Source organism: Camelus dromedarius, chromosome 4 (genome assembly GCF_036321535.1).
Source record: "Camelus dromedarius isolate mCamDro1 chromosome 4, mCamDro1.pat, whole genome shotgun sequence".
Lineage (NCBI taxonomy): Eukaryota > Metazoa > Chordata > Mammalia > Artiodactyla > Camelidae > Camelus > Camelus dromedarius.
This window is the reverse complement of record NC_087439.1, coordinates 22,226,635-22,243,916: the sequence shown is the minus strand read 5'-3', so window position 1 is coordinate 22,243,916 and position 17,282 is coordinate 22,226,635. Positions and strand designations below refer to the sequence as shown.

Here is a 17,282-nt window from a genome sequence, read left to right as displayed (position 1 = left end):
TGTTAAGCATAATTGGTTGTAGCCTTGTGTAGAGCAATGCAATAATAATAATAATATTGCTGACATATATTAAGCCTTAAGCCTTATGTGCTAGACACAATTTTAAACACTTTACCTATGTTAACTCATGTGATCATCCCAAATGCCTTATGAATTTAGTACTGTTATTATTCTCACATTACAGAGAAGGGAATGAAAATACAGAAAAGATAAATGAATTGTCCCATAGTCAGGTCATATAGCTTGTAAAGTGATAGTGCAGGGATTCAAAGCCATTATCTGAATCTAGAGTTTGTGTTCTTAATTATTACCCAATATACTTCTTCAATATTCTAGTTCTTGGGCATATAAACATTAAAGCATAAATACAGACACTGCCTTCAGTGTGTTAATGTAGTAGGAATTCACATTGGTTTATTACACAGATAATTTCAGTTGTTTGTTCTATGTCTGAAACTGCTCAGTCTGGAGGATAAAACTGAGAACAAGTGTTGTTTTCCACCCTTTTTCTAGTGGGATGACAGACAAAAAGAATACAAATAGCAAAAATGTTCTAGTACATTATGAAAGAAACAAAGGACAAAAGAAAAAGAATATATAAGCATATATATGGTGTTTAATTCTATAGGAATAGATTCGATAACAGGGGAGAGAGTGAAAATGGAAGAGAAGAGGACCTTAACTGAAACCTTAGATAATACCTACATTTAAAGATTGGGTGGAGGGGTTGCTAGCAAAGGATACTGGGAAGGAGATAACAGTGAGATGTGAGAAAAACAAGAGAGAGCATATCAAAACCCACAAACAAACAGAACAACTCTTGAAAGAGTTGCAAGAGGAAGGAAGATAGTCAAAAGCTGCTATGTAACTTGGTAAAAGGAAGAATATGCACATTAGATTGAACAATAGAGAAACTTCTGGTTATCTTGAAAATGGCAGTTTTTGTGTAGTTGTTATAATAGAAGTCAGATGGTGCAGTAAAATGGAGGCCTTTAGGTTGTTGGAAAGATCAAAGAAATGACCAATGTCTTGAAGAAGGAGAGAGAAGACAAGATAATCCAGAGCGCAAGTAGTGGATTTCCTTGTCATAGCAAGACAGATGCTTCTTTTAACAGGAGGGAGCAAGATACAACGAAGATAGATTTGTAGGTTTGGTTGGAAGCTAAGGGATGTGTTTCTGATGAGTGTTAATATCAATAAAACCTACTTTGGAAATACTGCAAATAATTTAATTGATTACACAGTTTTTTTTTAATCAAAGAATAAATAGTATATTTAAACTATTAAAAATAGAATGTCCGATAAGTGAAACAAAAGAAAAAAAAAAAAAGGAAAGAGGATTATTGTGACATTCATCCCTTAAGTTTATCCACTCTTTTATTTATACTCTTTTAAATAGTTACTGTCTTCATGCAATCTATAATGATAATGCTTTCATTTTTGAAAGATTAGTTTCTTAATTAATCTGTTAATCTGATTAATTTTTCTTGGATTCCTAATAACAAAAGCTCTAAAATCTAAAGGCAAATTGCTCCTCAAACTCATATTATTCTGTGAAGAATTTCATCCTCTAATTAATATTGAAAAGCTATCACCTCAAAAAGGCATGTTGCTTTATATCTTTGCTCAGTAGTTCTATACTCCAACAATAACAACAAAAATGACTACTTCAGCTTTTCTTAAGGGGACAAGCTGTTATACATGAAATGCTTTTAAAAGGAAAAGGGACTTGGAATCTAAAAATCAAGATAGTTTTCTTTCTCTTTTTTTTTTTTTTGATTATCTAAAGCCATTAAAAAGAATAAACCTTGTTCGTTAGGTAAGCTTATTTGTTATAAGTATTATAGTGATTTTTTAAAAAATTACTCATTTTAATTATTTGTATAGAGCTTAAATACATTGATATTGTATCAAGTTACTTATACATGATTGTAAAGGAACAAATCTGACATCAGGATATGAAATGTTAGTTCGATTGAGTCCCATAAGTTTAACACCAGTCATCTGATGCAATAGCTTCAAAATGTCCAAAACTAGCAGAGCAACAGTGAGACTTGTAGAATAATATTTTCCCCACTCCACTCCATTCCACAGAAATCCATCAATAAGAGGGAGAGGAGAAGCTAATACAGATAATTTTGTTGTGAATGAGAAAGGTATCAAGGGGATGACGCTGCTTTAAGTCAGAGTGAAATCAAGGTCTGAAATCATGAACTAAAGAGTTATTATTTAAAAACAAAAATATAGGCAGAAGACAGAATCAGACAAGAGATAATGGCTGTAGAACATGGGATAATACTTAAGGAGCAAGTGAGATTCTGAATCAGAACCAAACAATGGGATGTAGGGGGAAAAAAAGGTAGATCAGATATCAGAGGGAAGGACAGAGTTGAAAGAAAGAGGAAAAGGAAGAAAAGGAGGATGAGGAGGAGGGGGAGGAAGAAGGGAAGAGAAGAGGAGAGAGAAATGCATACATTAATGGCTAGGGAAAAAGTTATGTTTCTGGTGCAGAAGTTAACATTGTAACTGCTCTTGACTAAATTCAATTCAGAGGGCCCTTGTCCATCCTGAAATAGGATCATAGGATCATCAAAAGCAACATGTATGTGTGTATTTTCTGTCCAATTAACTGTGTGCAACACATTATTTAAATTAAATGAGCACACAACATCAATAAATGTACAGCAAATACTTTTTATTGAAATTACTAATATACCACCAAAGAATAACTCATGAACTGGGTATAATACTGAATTTTTGTTAAGAATTCATGACCGCATGTAACTTTACAATCCACCCTTCTTATAGGCAGTTCTGTATCCACAGATTCAACCAACCATGGATCGTGTAGTACTGTAATACGTACTTAGTGAAAAAAAATCTGGGTATAATTGGACTTGTGCAGTTCAAACCCCTGTGGTTCAAGGGTCAACAGTAGTTGTACTATTTCTAAATTCCCAAAGCCCTCATTTCTATCCTTTTTTCCAGACTGTTTTTAAAGTTTCTCATCTTTTCTTCTTCCTACATAAGAAGTGCCTACAAGTCCATTAAAAATGATAACATAAAATATAATAATACATTGTAGGGCATTCATCATTAATAACTTAGTAAATTACCATCTGAAAGAGTATTATTTAGAAGAAGTATTAAACAAACGAAACCTAGAGAAGGCCTTAAACCAAGGAAACGTACACCTTGAGAGACTTGAAAGTACACCTGGGTCTCAGTTTGGGTAAGAAGGCCTTCCCAGTTTCTCTCGTATCTTATTAAGAAATTATCATCTATGCCCAATATTTATAAATGAATTATTGTTGAGATTGTGTATGAATTGATTGAGGAAAATGAAGGATCTTATCCAGATACCTGGAAGTGGGCAGATACACCTCTTTCTGAAGAAGACTCTGGCTTATGATTTTGGCCTGATGACTTACCTCACTTAGGAAGAAAATGAGGATGGGTTCCAAGTAGCTTTGTAATTATTTTTCTCAAAGAAAGGCTGTACATATCACGGCACCTAACCTTGCCCTGGAGGATGAAATATGACATACCTGAGGGTTTTAGAAACATCTGAGTTCATGCCCTTCCCTGGGGAGCCCTGGGCATACCAATGTTAGCTTAATTTAGGTTGTCAGTACTTATCTCCAATTACTCCTGAAGTATTTGTCACTGAATTGGTTGCCTGGACCCTTACCAAGGTCCTAACCTGGGTGGAGACCTGTTGTCCCAGTTGGGGAGGTTCTTTTTCTACTCAGATTTGCACAGCCAATCACAAAACCAATGCTGAGATTGGAAAAGCACAAGCTTTATTTAATGGCCTAGAATGGAGAATTGGTAACTTGGTTTGCAAATCAACTTCTCAACTCATTTTGGGCTGAGACACCATATGTATAGGAGGGTCCAGGTAAGTGGGAGGGAATTGAAAGGGGAGGAAGGAATATTCATGACTTATTTGAGAAAAAGGGTGTATGTTTGGATGCAGAACTGAGGCAACACAGTCTTTTTATGGGCTTTCCTGTTGTCATGGCAGCTGTCAACTGGCATGGTGCTGGTAGGTGTGTCATTTAGCATGCTAATGTATTCTAAGGAGTGTAATGAGGCTCAAGGTCTACTGGAAGTTAAATCTGTAATTTTAGGCTTAGCTGGTTCTAACCAGTTCTTGTTTTTCTCTTTGCAGCTTCCTCCTGAAACTTAGATAAGAGCAATTGGTTTTCCATTTGAGAGAGGGGCAGGAATGTGATTCTGGGGCAACAGCCTTGGTAACAGAATGACACAATTTTACTCACATGCTCAATTTTTTCCTTTCTTCTATTTCTTGGTTTGCATTAGTGGTGACACAAGATAAAGGCATTTGTTGAGACCTGTGTCTGTATAATTTTCTGCTGAGTCTGAAGTTTAGGCTGAAATTCAGATCTTTAATGTTTTTAAACCAGGAAAAATAAAATAAAAACACAATGAGCAAGATTAAGAAAAAAAAGTACACGGTTACTTAAAAGCTTCAAGCTGTTTCAATTTGCTTTGATACTTCCTTAGGACAAATTGTTTCTTTGTTCTGGGAACACTAAGTAAATAGGGCTGTTTTGTTATGCAGTGTAAAGCTAAGACTCTTCTAACGTGGAAATATTTGAGATACTCTGGTTCTTGGGAATTACCTTTGGGGTGATAGTAAAAGCCTGTCTTTGTTAAAGATAGATGGCAAAAAAGTCTGCAAAGTCATTTGCATTGGGGTCGGGGGAGAGAAGTGGGGTGTTTTATAGTAAGTAGGCTAAGAGGACAAAAGAGAGACTATAGATTTATTACCCATTCAAACCGTATGAATGGGTTGGGTTTCCTCTTGTTAGGGGGATGAGGGCTTGACGTTTGCAGGTCCACGTTCATGAAAGGTGGCTCTATTTCAGTACTTTGGCACAAGAAGAGGCAAATTCAGGTGGTCAAGAGCAGTGCAGTTTTATAGATACATTAATTCCCTGAGAGACAACTCATTAGTACCTACTTGAACTGGCATCTTCTTTCCATTCTATATCTAACTATTTTTGTACATAATAGAACTATTGATTTTGGTTTGTTTATTTATTGCCTGCCATCTTACTGAACTCAGTAGTTTTCAGGAGATTCTGTTTTTAAGGGTTTAGTCACAAAAAATATTTTTTCCCAGAAAATTGTTCCTTATTTAAAGTTTTTAGACTATAATATAGATTTTTAATTTGGTTACTTTTTATTAAACTAGACTGGTAAAAAAAAATATTGAGTTTTTTAGCAGTTAAAGGATTTGAGAACACAGGTTTAGGTCAAGTCTACAGGTGAAAGCTATTTCTGTGATTTAGGTGTGATCAGGGTTGACATTCTAAATATTTTGCAGCCTGACTGGGCCAATCTGAATAGACATCAGTTTATTTAGATCATATCTCAGCAGGTATCCTTTACCAGTGCACGTCAGGCCTGGTGTATGATTTATTCATGGCCTTAAATAATTTGAGGAGATAAAAATGAAATCCTATAGCTGAAAGGTATTTTAGATAATCATTTTATTGTATTAATAATGAATACAATTTCATTAATAAAAATTAATGTGGAAAAACCCCGATTTTTAAGTCTCCAAACAGAGGGGTGGCAGTCTAATTTATATAAGCAATCTGCATAGAAATCTATTGCAATTCATTCACCAGTTCAATAGTTAGAAAAGGGAAAATAATCCATCTAGTTAATCATTTGTAAAGCATTTTAGTAAGGTAGACTTAGGAGAAATTAGCAGGTATTTTAGTTTCTTACAATATCTCCACCAGCTGACAATTAAACCACATCCAAATACTTTAAAATGTCTTAAAATAGCTTTGTATAATATTGCCCATTTTAATATAAAATAGGTAAACACCAAGGACCTACTGTATAGCACAGGGAAGTATATTCAACTTCTTATAATTTTCATACAGTGGAAAAGAATCTGAAAAAATATATATGTATATGTATTAAAAATTATCCATTATACATATATATATATATATATGAGAGAGAGAGAGACAGAAAGAATACAGAGACAGAAAGATAGAGGGACAGAGACAGAGAGTCTTTTTTTGGATCTCATAACAATCCTGTGACTAGACTTATGATAGAAATATCAGTATTTATCAAATTAGAACTTAAATTTGCCCAATTCATTGGTGCTTTTTTTTTTTTAACATTTTATATAGCTCCTTTAAGACAGTTCCAGATCTACTCTGATGATTCATGTACCATACAATTCACATTTAAAGTGCAAAATTATATGATTTATAGTATATTCAGAGTTGTGTAACCATTACTACCATCAATTTGAAAATATTTTTATCAGTAGTCCCCTAAAAAGTCCCATAGGAGTTAGCAGTCAGTTGTTATTTTCCCCAAGCTCCCTACTCATTGGCAACCACTACTTTTTGCCTTTAAAGTTTTGCTTAATCTGACCATTTCATATAAAGGGAATTATAGAATGAGTAATCTTATGTGGCTGGCTTCTTTTATTTAGTATATTTTCAAGTCTTATCCATGTTTTTGCCTGTATCAGTTTTTCATTCTTTTTTTTTTTAAATTGAGCAATATTCAGTTTATAGATGCACCACCTTTTATCTATCCATTCATCATGTGATTGACATTTGGTTGGGCTGTTTCTACCTTTGGCTATTTTGAGCAAAGCTGCAATGAACGTTTGTGTGCATATGGATATATGTTTTCATTTCTCTTAAATATAGACCTAGCAGTGGAATGGCTAGGTCATGTGATAACTATATATTTAGCATTTTGAAGACTGCCAGACAGTTTTCCAGAGCAGCTGTACCATATTACATTTCTACCAGCAATGTATGAGGCTTCCTATTTCTCCACATCTTTGTCAAAACTTCTCTTTTTAGATTTTAGCCATCTTAGTGGATCTGAAATATTATTTTGATTCGTATTTCTCTGATGGTTAATAATGTTGAGCATGTTTCATGTCCTTATCAGCCATTTGTATACCTTCGTTGGAGAAATATCTATTTAAATTATTTGTCCATTTTTCCATTGGGTTTGTTACCCCAAAAGGTAGACCTCGATTCTTGTGATACTCGAAAGACAAGTTTACAGTCAGGAGACAGTGCGTTGTGTAGCAAAAGATTTTTTAAAAAGATTTATTTTAAAAAAAGGAAAAGTGCACCCCCAAGAACAGGAGGCAGGCTGATCTAAGGGAGGAAAAGCAGCGGGTTTTGCCTGCCCTTTCTGTTATTCCCTCACTGAGAGGTGGTCTCTTGATTGATTGATGGCTCTTGTCCCTCGAATGCTTAGTCATGTTTGGCCCCTTTTGTGCATGTCCTTACCCATGGTGTACACAGAAAAACCCATGAGGGGAAGCCTAAATCACAATGTAATAATACAATGAGCATTGGATTGTAACAGGTTAAGTCCTTTCTGCTACCGCAAGTTATGGTTATTGGGTTTTAACCAGTTTCTTGCTGGCACTCATTTAGAAGAAGTAAAGTCCCTTTATGCTGGAGGCATGCACAAGACCATCTTCTGGACCATCCTCCCTCTCCTCCACCTGTCTGCCCAGTGCCCCCACTTATCTAACTACCTAACAGGTTGTTACTTCATTGTTGAATTGTAAGAATTTTTATATATTCTGGTTACAAGTCCATTATCACATAGATAATTTGCAAATATTTTCTCCTATCTTTAGGGTTGGCTTTTTACTTTTTGGTAGTGTCTTTTGAAGTACACAAGGTTTTAATTTTGATCAAGTCTAACTTATCTATATTTCTTTTGTCATTTGTGCTTTTGGTGTCATGTCTAAGAAGGCTTTGCCCAACCCACGTTTATGAAGCTATACTCTTCTATTTTATTCTAAGAGTTTTGTAGCTTACTTTCTGCATTTAGGCCTAAGATACATTTTGAGTGTATGTGTATGTGTATAGCATGATGGAAGCATCCAACATTATTATTATTATTTTTTTGCTTGTGAATGTGCAGTCATTGCAAACTACTTGTTGAAAAGATTATTTTTCCTCATTGAATTTTTTCTGATACCCTTGTCAAAAATCAATTTACATAAACACAAGGGTTTTTTTTCTGGACTATTGATTCTGTTTTGTTGATCTATATGTCTATCCTTTCGTAGTACCACAGTGTCTTGATTACTGTAACTTTGCAGTAAGTTTAACATCAAAAGTGTAACCCCTCTAGCTTCATTTTTCTTTTTCAACATTGTTTTGACTATTTTGAGTCCCTTGGATTTTCATATGCATTTTAAGATAAGACTGTTGATTTCTGGAAAAAAGCCATATGGGATTTTGATAGGAATTACATTGAATCTGTAGATCTATTTGGAAATTATTGTCATTTTAACATTAAGTGTTCCAAGCCATTAACGTAAATTAGCTTTCCATTTTTTGTCTTTAATTTCTTTCCATGATGTTTTGTAGTTTTCCATGTACAAGTTTTAAGATTACAATTCTTTCTAGTATTATTCCTGATTTTATTTGCCCATCACATTTTCTATTCTTTTAAATGCCATTATAAATGAAATTGTCTTCTGAATTTCATGTTTTTAATGTTCATTCAAAATATAACAGATTTTTGTATGTTGCTTTGTACCCTACAACCTGGTTGAACATTTTTATTATTCTAATAATTTTCTAGTTAATTGCTTAAGATTTTGTGTATATAAAAACATATCATTAAAAAAATCACCTGCAAATATAGATGGTTTTACTTGTTTTCCAATCTGGATGATCCACCTCCTTCCCTCCCTCCTTCTTCTTTCCTTCGTTCGTTCGTTCGTTCCTTCCTTTCTTCCTTTTCTCTCTTCCAATTACCCTGAGTGAATTTTCACTACAGTGTTGAATGGAGGGGGAAGAGCAGACCTTTTTGTCTTGTTCCTAGTCTTAGGGGCAAAGGTTTCATTTTTTCACTGCTAGGTAAGGTATAAGCCTTGTTTTGGTTTGGTTGGGTTTGGGTTTGGGTTTGGGTTTTTAAAAAAATTTGAGAAAATTATCTTCCATTCCTAGTCTGTTGAGTATTTTTATGATGAAAGTGTATCGGATTTTGTCAAATAAACCTGTAACTCAGCCATATCAAATAATTGGCTCATTGCAGTGAAGGAAACTGTACATCAGAAGAGCTGTTGGTTATCTCACCCCCATCCAGAAAGAAAGAAAAGAAAGAAAGAGAAGAAAGAAAGAAAAAGAGAAGAAAGAAAGAAAGAAAGGGAAGGAAAGAAGGAAAGAAAAAGAAAGAGAAAGAAAGAAAGAGAAAGAAAGAAAGAGAAAGAAAGAAAGAAAGAAAGAAAGAAAGAAAGAAAGAAAGAAAGAAAGAAAGAAAAGAAAGATTTAGAGGATTTTTAGGAAAGGGTGGAGTTTAGGCAAAATTTAAGTTAAGTAATGTTTTATTAGTCTTAAAGTAAAGCACAGCTATGTGTACTCTGTGTAAATCCAGCATCAGCCTAGGTTGTGAACTGGACCCAGAATCCTGTTTCTCTGGAAACTGCATGGTAAAGATAGATGTGGAATGTTGTTTCCAGAAGCTTTTTTATTTTAAGCTCTGCAGCTGGGTTGGAAAACAAATCTGCTTCTCTGTGTCTTCAGATCCTCCAGACAAGATTGGAGTAACTCATAGTGCTGATATAATTTCAAACAAATTTTCTGATATTCTTTGGCTTTAGAAAACAAGCCAGTGAAAAAGAGAATATTACACCTCCAAAAAGGGAGGCCATTACGGTTATAGAATGTCCTTGGGATAAACATTATTTCCTGTTAACTTTGCAATAGGATTCACCTGTGATTGTTATTCCGGTCAGATGAATGGCAATGTTTTGTACATGTGGCTCCCTCCCAAGACCATACTTCACTGCCTTTCCAATGTGCTAAAGGTTCGTATCCTGCCTTTAGAGCATTGCACAGGCAGGAAGGAGCCGTTGTCTCTTCTTCAGTGGTGATGAGATGAAGGTGTGTCCTTTTGCTTTTCTATGAAGTCTTTGGCTAGCTGCCAAAATAGCACTGCTACAGTTACTTGCTGAATGATGTCTATTCTACTTCCTTGAGTGCCAAGGATGTTTAACTCTGTATTGATTTACTCTCATCAGTATTTCAGGATTGGTTGACTGAATAGATAGGTATTTAACTTTAATTTTCAAACTACATAATTATCTGCCAGGACCAGTGACTCAGAGTTCTTATTTTACCTGTTCAGCTGATTCAGGAACTTCTGTGTTCGCTCACACACACATAAAACCACATCATGTGATCCCCCTACGTTGTGTTAAATCATTATGGAACAGATATTGATGTCTCAAGTTATCTCAACTAAAATATTTTTCATAATTTAAAAATTTGATTTATGTCTTTAACTGGCTATTTGTTAATAACAAATACAATTTTATAGGGAATTAAATACCTTTTTAAGAAATAAATATTTTAAAATGTAGCACCAGATTATGATTAAGTATACTGTTAGGTTGTCATCTATTACAAAAGATAAAACAGAACAGATTGTACCTGGACAGCGAGATGTATTGTGTACTCTAGTAACCCTGGAACTATGTCAACTATAGGAAAAAAAAGCATCATTTTTTTCCTCTTAATGATAATACCAAGTGGTTTCTTCCTGACTGGCAGGAAGAGGGGCCATGAATATCTGTCAAAGTCAGGAGAAGGAGAAGCTACAGAATGAGGATGAATTAATGACTCTGATTTGCTTGGATTTTTCTCAGAGCTGTGCCATTTCTCATTCTGTTTGTGGATGATGAAGGAGTGTAATGCTGCTTACACTGCGAATAGAGCCAACTTCATTTCTGAAAGGATTTGAAAGTGCTAAAAATACAGTGGAATAAATGATATATTAATTAATAACTGAAGTGCTTTTGACCATTAACAACCTCCCACCTACTCACCTCAAATAGGAATACCACATGATTCATATAAGAAGAGCGTAACAGATTTTATTATGATCGTGTCTTATAATTTTTATTTCATCTTTTCTGGCCTAGGTTTCCATGCTAATCACTCACATTAATTTTTTGTAAATAGTTTGGTTGACTGTGTGAGAGGAGGTTATTCAAGCTAAATTACTACTTACACAATTCACTCAGAGTCAGACAAGTTGAAGCTAATGAATCATTTATGTGGTTCCAGTTTTGATGGACGTTGAGAATAAGCAATTGGTGCCATAAATCCACTTCTAAATACTGGTGCTGAAGAATATAGGCTCATGGAAGCACATAAACTTTTGTTAAAATTTTTTTTCTTCAGTGCTAGTTCTGTGACCATTGGTTTCAGTTTTCTTCTTAGGAAAAGAACAACAATAAAATGAACTTCACAGTGTATATTTACACGTAAACTGATGTATGCAAAGCAACTGCACAATTCCTAGCAGAAAGACAGTGCCCAGTAAATGACAGCTATTAATTTTATTATTGGTGGATCTTTCTCTGTTGCATATAGAAAAAGAATCAAGTGACAAAATTTTAACCACATTAAAGAAATCTAGTTCAAAAGGTTTTAATATTGTTTTGTGCTCCCACTAAATCCTATTTACTACCAAAGCAAACATTTACCCATCTGAAACCTGAAAACAGTCTTTTTCATCTACTTGTTTTCAGAAGGCTGAATAATCCTTTTGAGATTCCTTGAGGGAAAAACAAGAGAAAGGCTCTGCCTGTTAATTTCTTAGTATGAATACAAAAATTATATATTTTCTTTCTCAAATTAAACATGCTGAGAGTACTGACTCTGAGAAAAACAGATAATATGAAGGAAAAACTATAATAATTTGGTTATACTTAAGAATGTACTCAAAGCACCTCCATGAAAAATAAAACAGCTGTCCTATGGAGTCCTAGTGATTGGGAGCACAATTTTAAGGAATAATTACTCTTGTTTTGCATCTTGTCCCTTTATGTATTAGAGTCTGTGTACTACCATTTATCTTTTCTATCAACATTAAAGCATACTTTAGCTGGCAATTCGTTTTATTTTCTTTTGTTTTTATATCACATTAGTTGAATAGAATTTAAAAACTTCCTGTATTAACTTACTGAATCATTCTCTACCCTTGTTTGATAGTTGTAAGTGTAGAGCTGGATTTTGGCTTTTTGATACTATTGTTGTAGTTTTTGATGTGTTTAGTTTTCCTTGATGTCTCTAGATATAGTATCAAGAGAAAACTCATTATGACTGTACTTAAATGGTGTCTCTGACATATGATTTTTCAAAAGCATCTCTAAATTATTGAACACTGGGCATTTTTTGGAAATTAATTATTAAAATATGAAAAGAAAAGAGAGCTATCATTTTCCTAAATAAAAGGCAATTACTTAACTGAGGTTTTTATGGATGAGAATATTCATTCTTAAAGCCATGTTTTTATATAAACTTCTCCATGAGCAGTTCACAGCTCAGTTTTACTGTGTGTAATAAGCTGTCAATTGTAGGCATCGTAATTATTGCGTTTTTGTTTTGGAGAATTTGTGAAGAAATGGTTTATAAGATAACATATAGATATACATATAAATTTTAAATGCCTTTTTGTTCAGAATCCAAATCTTTTGTAGATAAAAGTATAAATTTATTCCTTTATTTCTCCTGTCAGATGTCGGTTCTGTTGAAGGACTTGCCTATCACAGAGCCTGGGATACACTGTACTGGACCAGCTCCACTACCTCATCCATCACCAGACACACAGTAGACCAGACTCGGCCCGGAGCATTTGACAGGGAAGCAGTCATTGCCATGTCAGAGGATGACCATCCGCATGTGCTAGCCCTGGATGAATGCCAAAAGTAAGAAACAGAGCATTTTTATTTCCTCAGTATAATTATATCAAAGACTACCAAAGTTCTGTTAATTTTAAAAAGAAATAACTTTAAAAATAAAGATTTCTTTCGACGTTCTCTTCTCACAGTTTGTAAAACTTTTTTATAAGAGCATTGTAAATGTAAATAATTGCAATTTGGACTGTTTAAATGCCAGGCATCACCCCCATGAGAGATCCAGTAAAAGCAAATTTAAAGGATGAAAGAGAAAATAGAGACAATACTGTGTTGGAATAGGTATATGAAGGAGACGTTAATGCATAGCTGATTGAAATAATAAATTTGAAAAAAAAAGGAAACTATTAACATGTATTGAAATCAGAAAGGTGTTTTTATAATTCAATTAAGTAATTTTTAGCAACTGGGGATCTCTCCAATTGAAATAAAGAGGAAACAAACCACAGCAGCAGATCTTGGTGTGCAGCTGTATTTTTGACATTAGGTACTTGACAATTGTCTATATAGTCCACATGAGTTCAATGATATATTGTGCAGGCATTTATAATAATACTTAGGAAGAGTTCATGACAAGAAAAAAATGCTCAGGCTGTATGCAAAATGAATAAAAAATAAAACAAATTAGAAAGTCATGCTTTGGGGGATGCTATAAAAAAAGCAATTATATGAAAACTGAAGAATAAAGCTCAGGTTAAGTTGAAAAAATGTATCTGTGGAGTTTCACTCTTATACAATATGGTGGGAATATTTGTTAAGTGCTAGAAAATTCTTTTATTCTTAAGTGAAACAAGTACACAGAAATCAGACCAATCTGGCTTTTCTGAGCAGGGGAAGAAGAACCCTTTTTAGGTGTGGTGAAGAAAAATGGAAGAATAAAAAAAATGACTGATCAACACTGACCCTGACACTTGAGAAGGGACTACATGAATTACTCAGTGTGAGGATGACTACACCTGGGTGCTCTGGTACAGCTAGAAACTAACTTACTGTACTTAATGAGGCATCTTGATCTTATAAATGAAGGCTCTAAAGGTTGAGAGATGCAGGTGGAGGGAAGGTTGACTCCTCGCACAGCTTAGTTACGTAGCTCAGATGGACACAAGCCTTGAGGTGCCTGGGCAGGGCTAGTTCTGCTCACAGCACTGCCTTATCACGGTACAGCTGGTTGTTGAGTCAGCTTACATCCAACCTGATGGTCCACCAGAAGAATCTTAGGACAATAATAAATGCCCTATGGTTGATCAAAGAAATTTATAGGATAGTTTTAAAATAAACATAAGGGAGATCACTGATGATATTATGTATAATTATGTTTAATAAGTGCTTCATCCTATAATTATTTGTTACATAGGCTAACATTATAACTTTCATCTTGCATATGATGAGCTGTAAATTAAAATTAAACACACCAAAATATTCTAATTGGAAAATTATATACAATTGAAGTTTAAAGTATAAAAATATTTTCATCATTGAAATTGTTAATAACATCTTCAGATCACTCTTGTGTTAGTTGATTAGCAGAAATTTAAAAATAAAATCTTAAATTCTAGAGGAAAGTTAGACTACTTGACTTCAAAACTTGACTCAGTAATTATAACTAACACTCAAGCTCTCTGGCTTCTGTTTTCTCATCCGTGAAGTAAAAGGTGAAATTAAAGGAATACTAATACCTCAAAAATTCTGTAATTCTAAAGCCAACACTTTAAAAGTATTACAAATAAATTTTGTGTTTAATATCTCATATCATAGCTTTTTAAATTAAAATTTTCATCTTAAAAATCTAGGATATGGTTAAAACTACTGCATGATTTAAGAAAATGGAATGCCTTTTTTTTTTGCAAATTTACTGTCATAGGACAAAATATTTAGACATTTGCTCACTTTGAGTACTTTTATGTTCTATAGAAAGGGTGCAAATGCTATGAAGTATTTTATCAAAGAGCCCAGATAACTAGCTTTCCATAATTGATGGGGGTTATTTTTTTTTTAATTAGCAAGTAGAAAGGTTTTCATTGTAAACTTGAGAATTATCCAGTAATAAGTTTTGGCATGATACTCAAAAAGCACATACTAAATAACTATTTTGGCTATAATCCTACATTGTCCTTACATGCCTTTACATGGAAATAATATATGCAATCTTGCTGTAAATATGAAATATTATTCCAAATAGTTTTTCTTTGTAGGTATTTATTGAAGACAGTTTTTCAAAATGTAAAGCAGTCTGCCTGTCAACCATCCTCCTTCCCTTCCTCCTTTCTTTCTTCCCTTTCTCCCTTTTTTCCTTCCTTCTTCCTTGCTTCTTTTCCTTCCTGTCTGCCTTCCTCCCTTCCTTTCTTTCATCCTAAGCACCAAAAGCTGATCTTAGGGATGGTCCTAAAGATGAAAGAGGAGAAGAAGGGAGGTCTCTGCAGAAGTAGGGCTTGGAGACTGGAACTCTGCAGCCCTTCCTCTCTGCCGTGACCTTTAAGGGCTTCCACAGAATCCTAGGCCTTCCTCGAAGAACAGTCTGACAAACACTGATTTAAAACTTTCTATAAAATCTGTAAATAACAGATATTATGTTTAAGGATTTGAGAGTAACCCCTGGAATTCTAGAAATGACACTGTAATTTATAAAAAAAAAAAATCACGCTGACAAACTGACAAACCTGAGGAGGGAAAAAAGAAATGTAAGAGTTTAGTAATTGTATTTCTCTAAAACATACAAAGGAGAATGCAGAATTTAAAAAGCAAACCTAGAAGGAGAGAGAGATTTTTATTTTCACCAACTAAAGGAGAGAAACATAGTTAGGTTAAGAAGGATATGCAAAATGATCACACAGGATCTGCTGAAATATGATAATAGTAAGTTAGAGTATGATTGCAGTTCACAGAAAATTTAAGATAACTGTTTTGTCTCTGATTAAAGTGTAAATCTTCCTTATGCATCAAACTGACTCAATTTAATTAATATTTGAGGGAACGCACAGGATAAATGTTTTTCAGAAGTGGGTTCCAGGTTTCACTTAAACTGGGAAGAACATATATGCAAATATAATATACATATCTCCCCTTATTCCCTAGACTTCCTCAAGTGTCACAGAATATGAGACAAATAAATTTGCTTCTTTTTAAGTAGCTTGCCATTGCTATGTTTCTACTAATGTTATCCTTAATGAAAATTTTAATTTATTATTACAATTTTCATTTTGATTAGTTTAATGTTTTGGACCAACTGGAATGAACAGCATCCAAGTATCATGAGATCTACTCTGACTGGGAAAAATGCTCAAGTGGTGGTCAGTACAGACATACTCACTCCAAACGGACTCACCATTGACCACCGTGCAGAGAAGCTGTATTTCTCAGATGGCAGCCTAGGAAAAATTGAAAGGTGTGAATATGATGGATCCCAGAGACATGTAAGTTAACTGAGAATTTCTTCATTACAGATTTAAAAAGTGATACACTTGAAAAATATATGCTTTATACTTGCCTAAAATATACATATTAAGGGATTTCAAAATAACTAATTGTTTGAACCAATCCAGTTGAATAATCTATTAAGTGAAAAACAAAACTGTGGATAATATTTTGAAAACATTCTTAAAGTGCCTTTGCTACCACAGAGATAGCCCAACTCTTAGAAACTTTATTCTGGAGAAACAACAGCTGATTTTTCTCCTAGTAATTAATTGAATTGGTATTGTTAGAATGATTTGCATAAACCTCATTGTTATTTATAATTTTTTTAAAATGTGAAATGAAATTACTTAGTTACCCTAGGATTAAAGAACATCAGAAAATAATGAAATGATCCTCGGTCTGTGTTTCGGTCCTCAAAGCAACCTCAGAAGCTTTGAAGAGAGAAGAATGGGTTTCCTTTTATAGTCAGGCCCACTCTCTGTCTCTTTTCTCTGAGTTCTAAATGAAATGTTAAAGGGAGAGTCTTTAGGCTGCCCTGGAGAGCACTTACAGGAGACACTTAGGACCTATAGAATGGTCAGGTCAGTGCCCTCACCTTATCTCATGAAGACAACAGCCCGTGGCAACTGGGAAAACTCAGGGTTCAGGAGGGTGTGACCTGGGTGGTTGTGTCGCTGGAGGAGTCTGTACACCAGCACCCCTGCACAGTGCATGTCTGGATGACACAGTGGTCCCAAGGTGCTTCACTCTTCCACTGAGCTTCTTGGAAGGCCAGACAGTAAATATTTGAAGCTTCATGGGCTATGTTCTCTCTCTCACAACTACAGTGCCTCATTGTGCTGAAGCAACTTAGGGAATATGTAAATCAATAGCTGTGGTGGTATTTCAATCAAACTTTATTTACAGAACAGGCAAGTACACAGCAGGCCATATTTGCTAACACCTAATCTATACCTTTAAGTGCACTGTTTAATTCAATTGAATATATACCTGTACATATATATCTAAGTATTATATGTAATATAGATGTATATATCTCTATACCTATATGCATATATATTAAATATATCTATACATTGTATTATGTAGATATATATAGATGTTTATC

General features: G+C 34.2%; 1 protein-coding gene across 4 annotated transcripts in view; it reads left to right on the top strand.

Moving 5' to 3' along the window:
- The window catches only part of LRP1B (LDL receptor related protein 1B), a 1,592,931-nt gene that overhangs the window by 1,284,652 nt on the left and 290,997 nt on the right, over positions 1–17,282 (top strand). For all 4 annotated transcript variants that reach the window (XM_064484732.1, XM_031451350.2, XM_064484731.1 and 1 more), the window contains 2 exons: positions 12,583–12,772; positions 15,966–16,170. In XM_064484732.1, the coding sequence (XP_064340802.1) occupies positions 12,583–12,772; positions 15,966–16,170 (395 nt within the window). The remainder of the gene's footprint in view (positions 1–12,582; positions 12,773–15,965; positions 16,171–17,282) is intronic.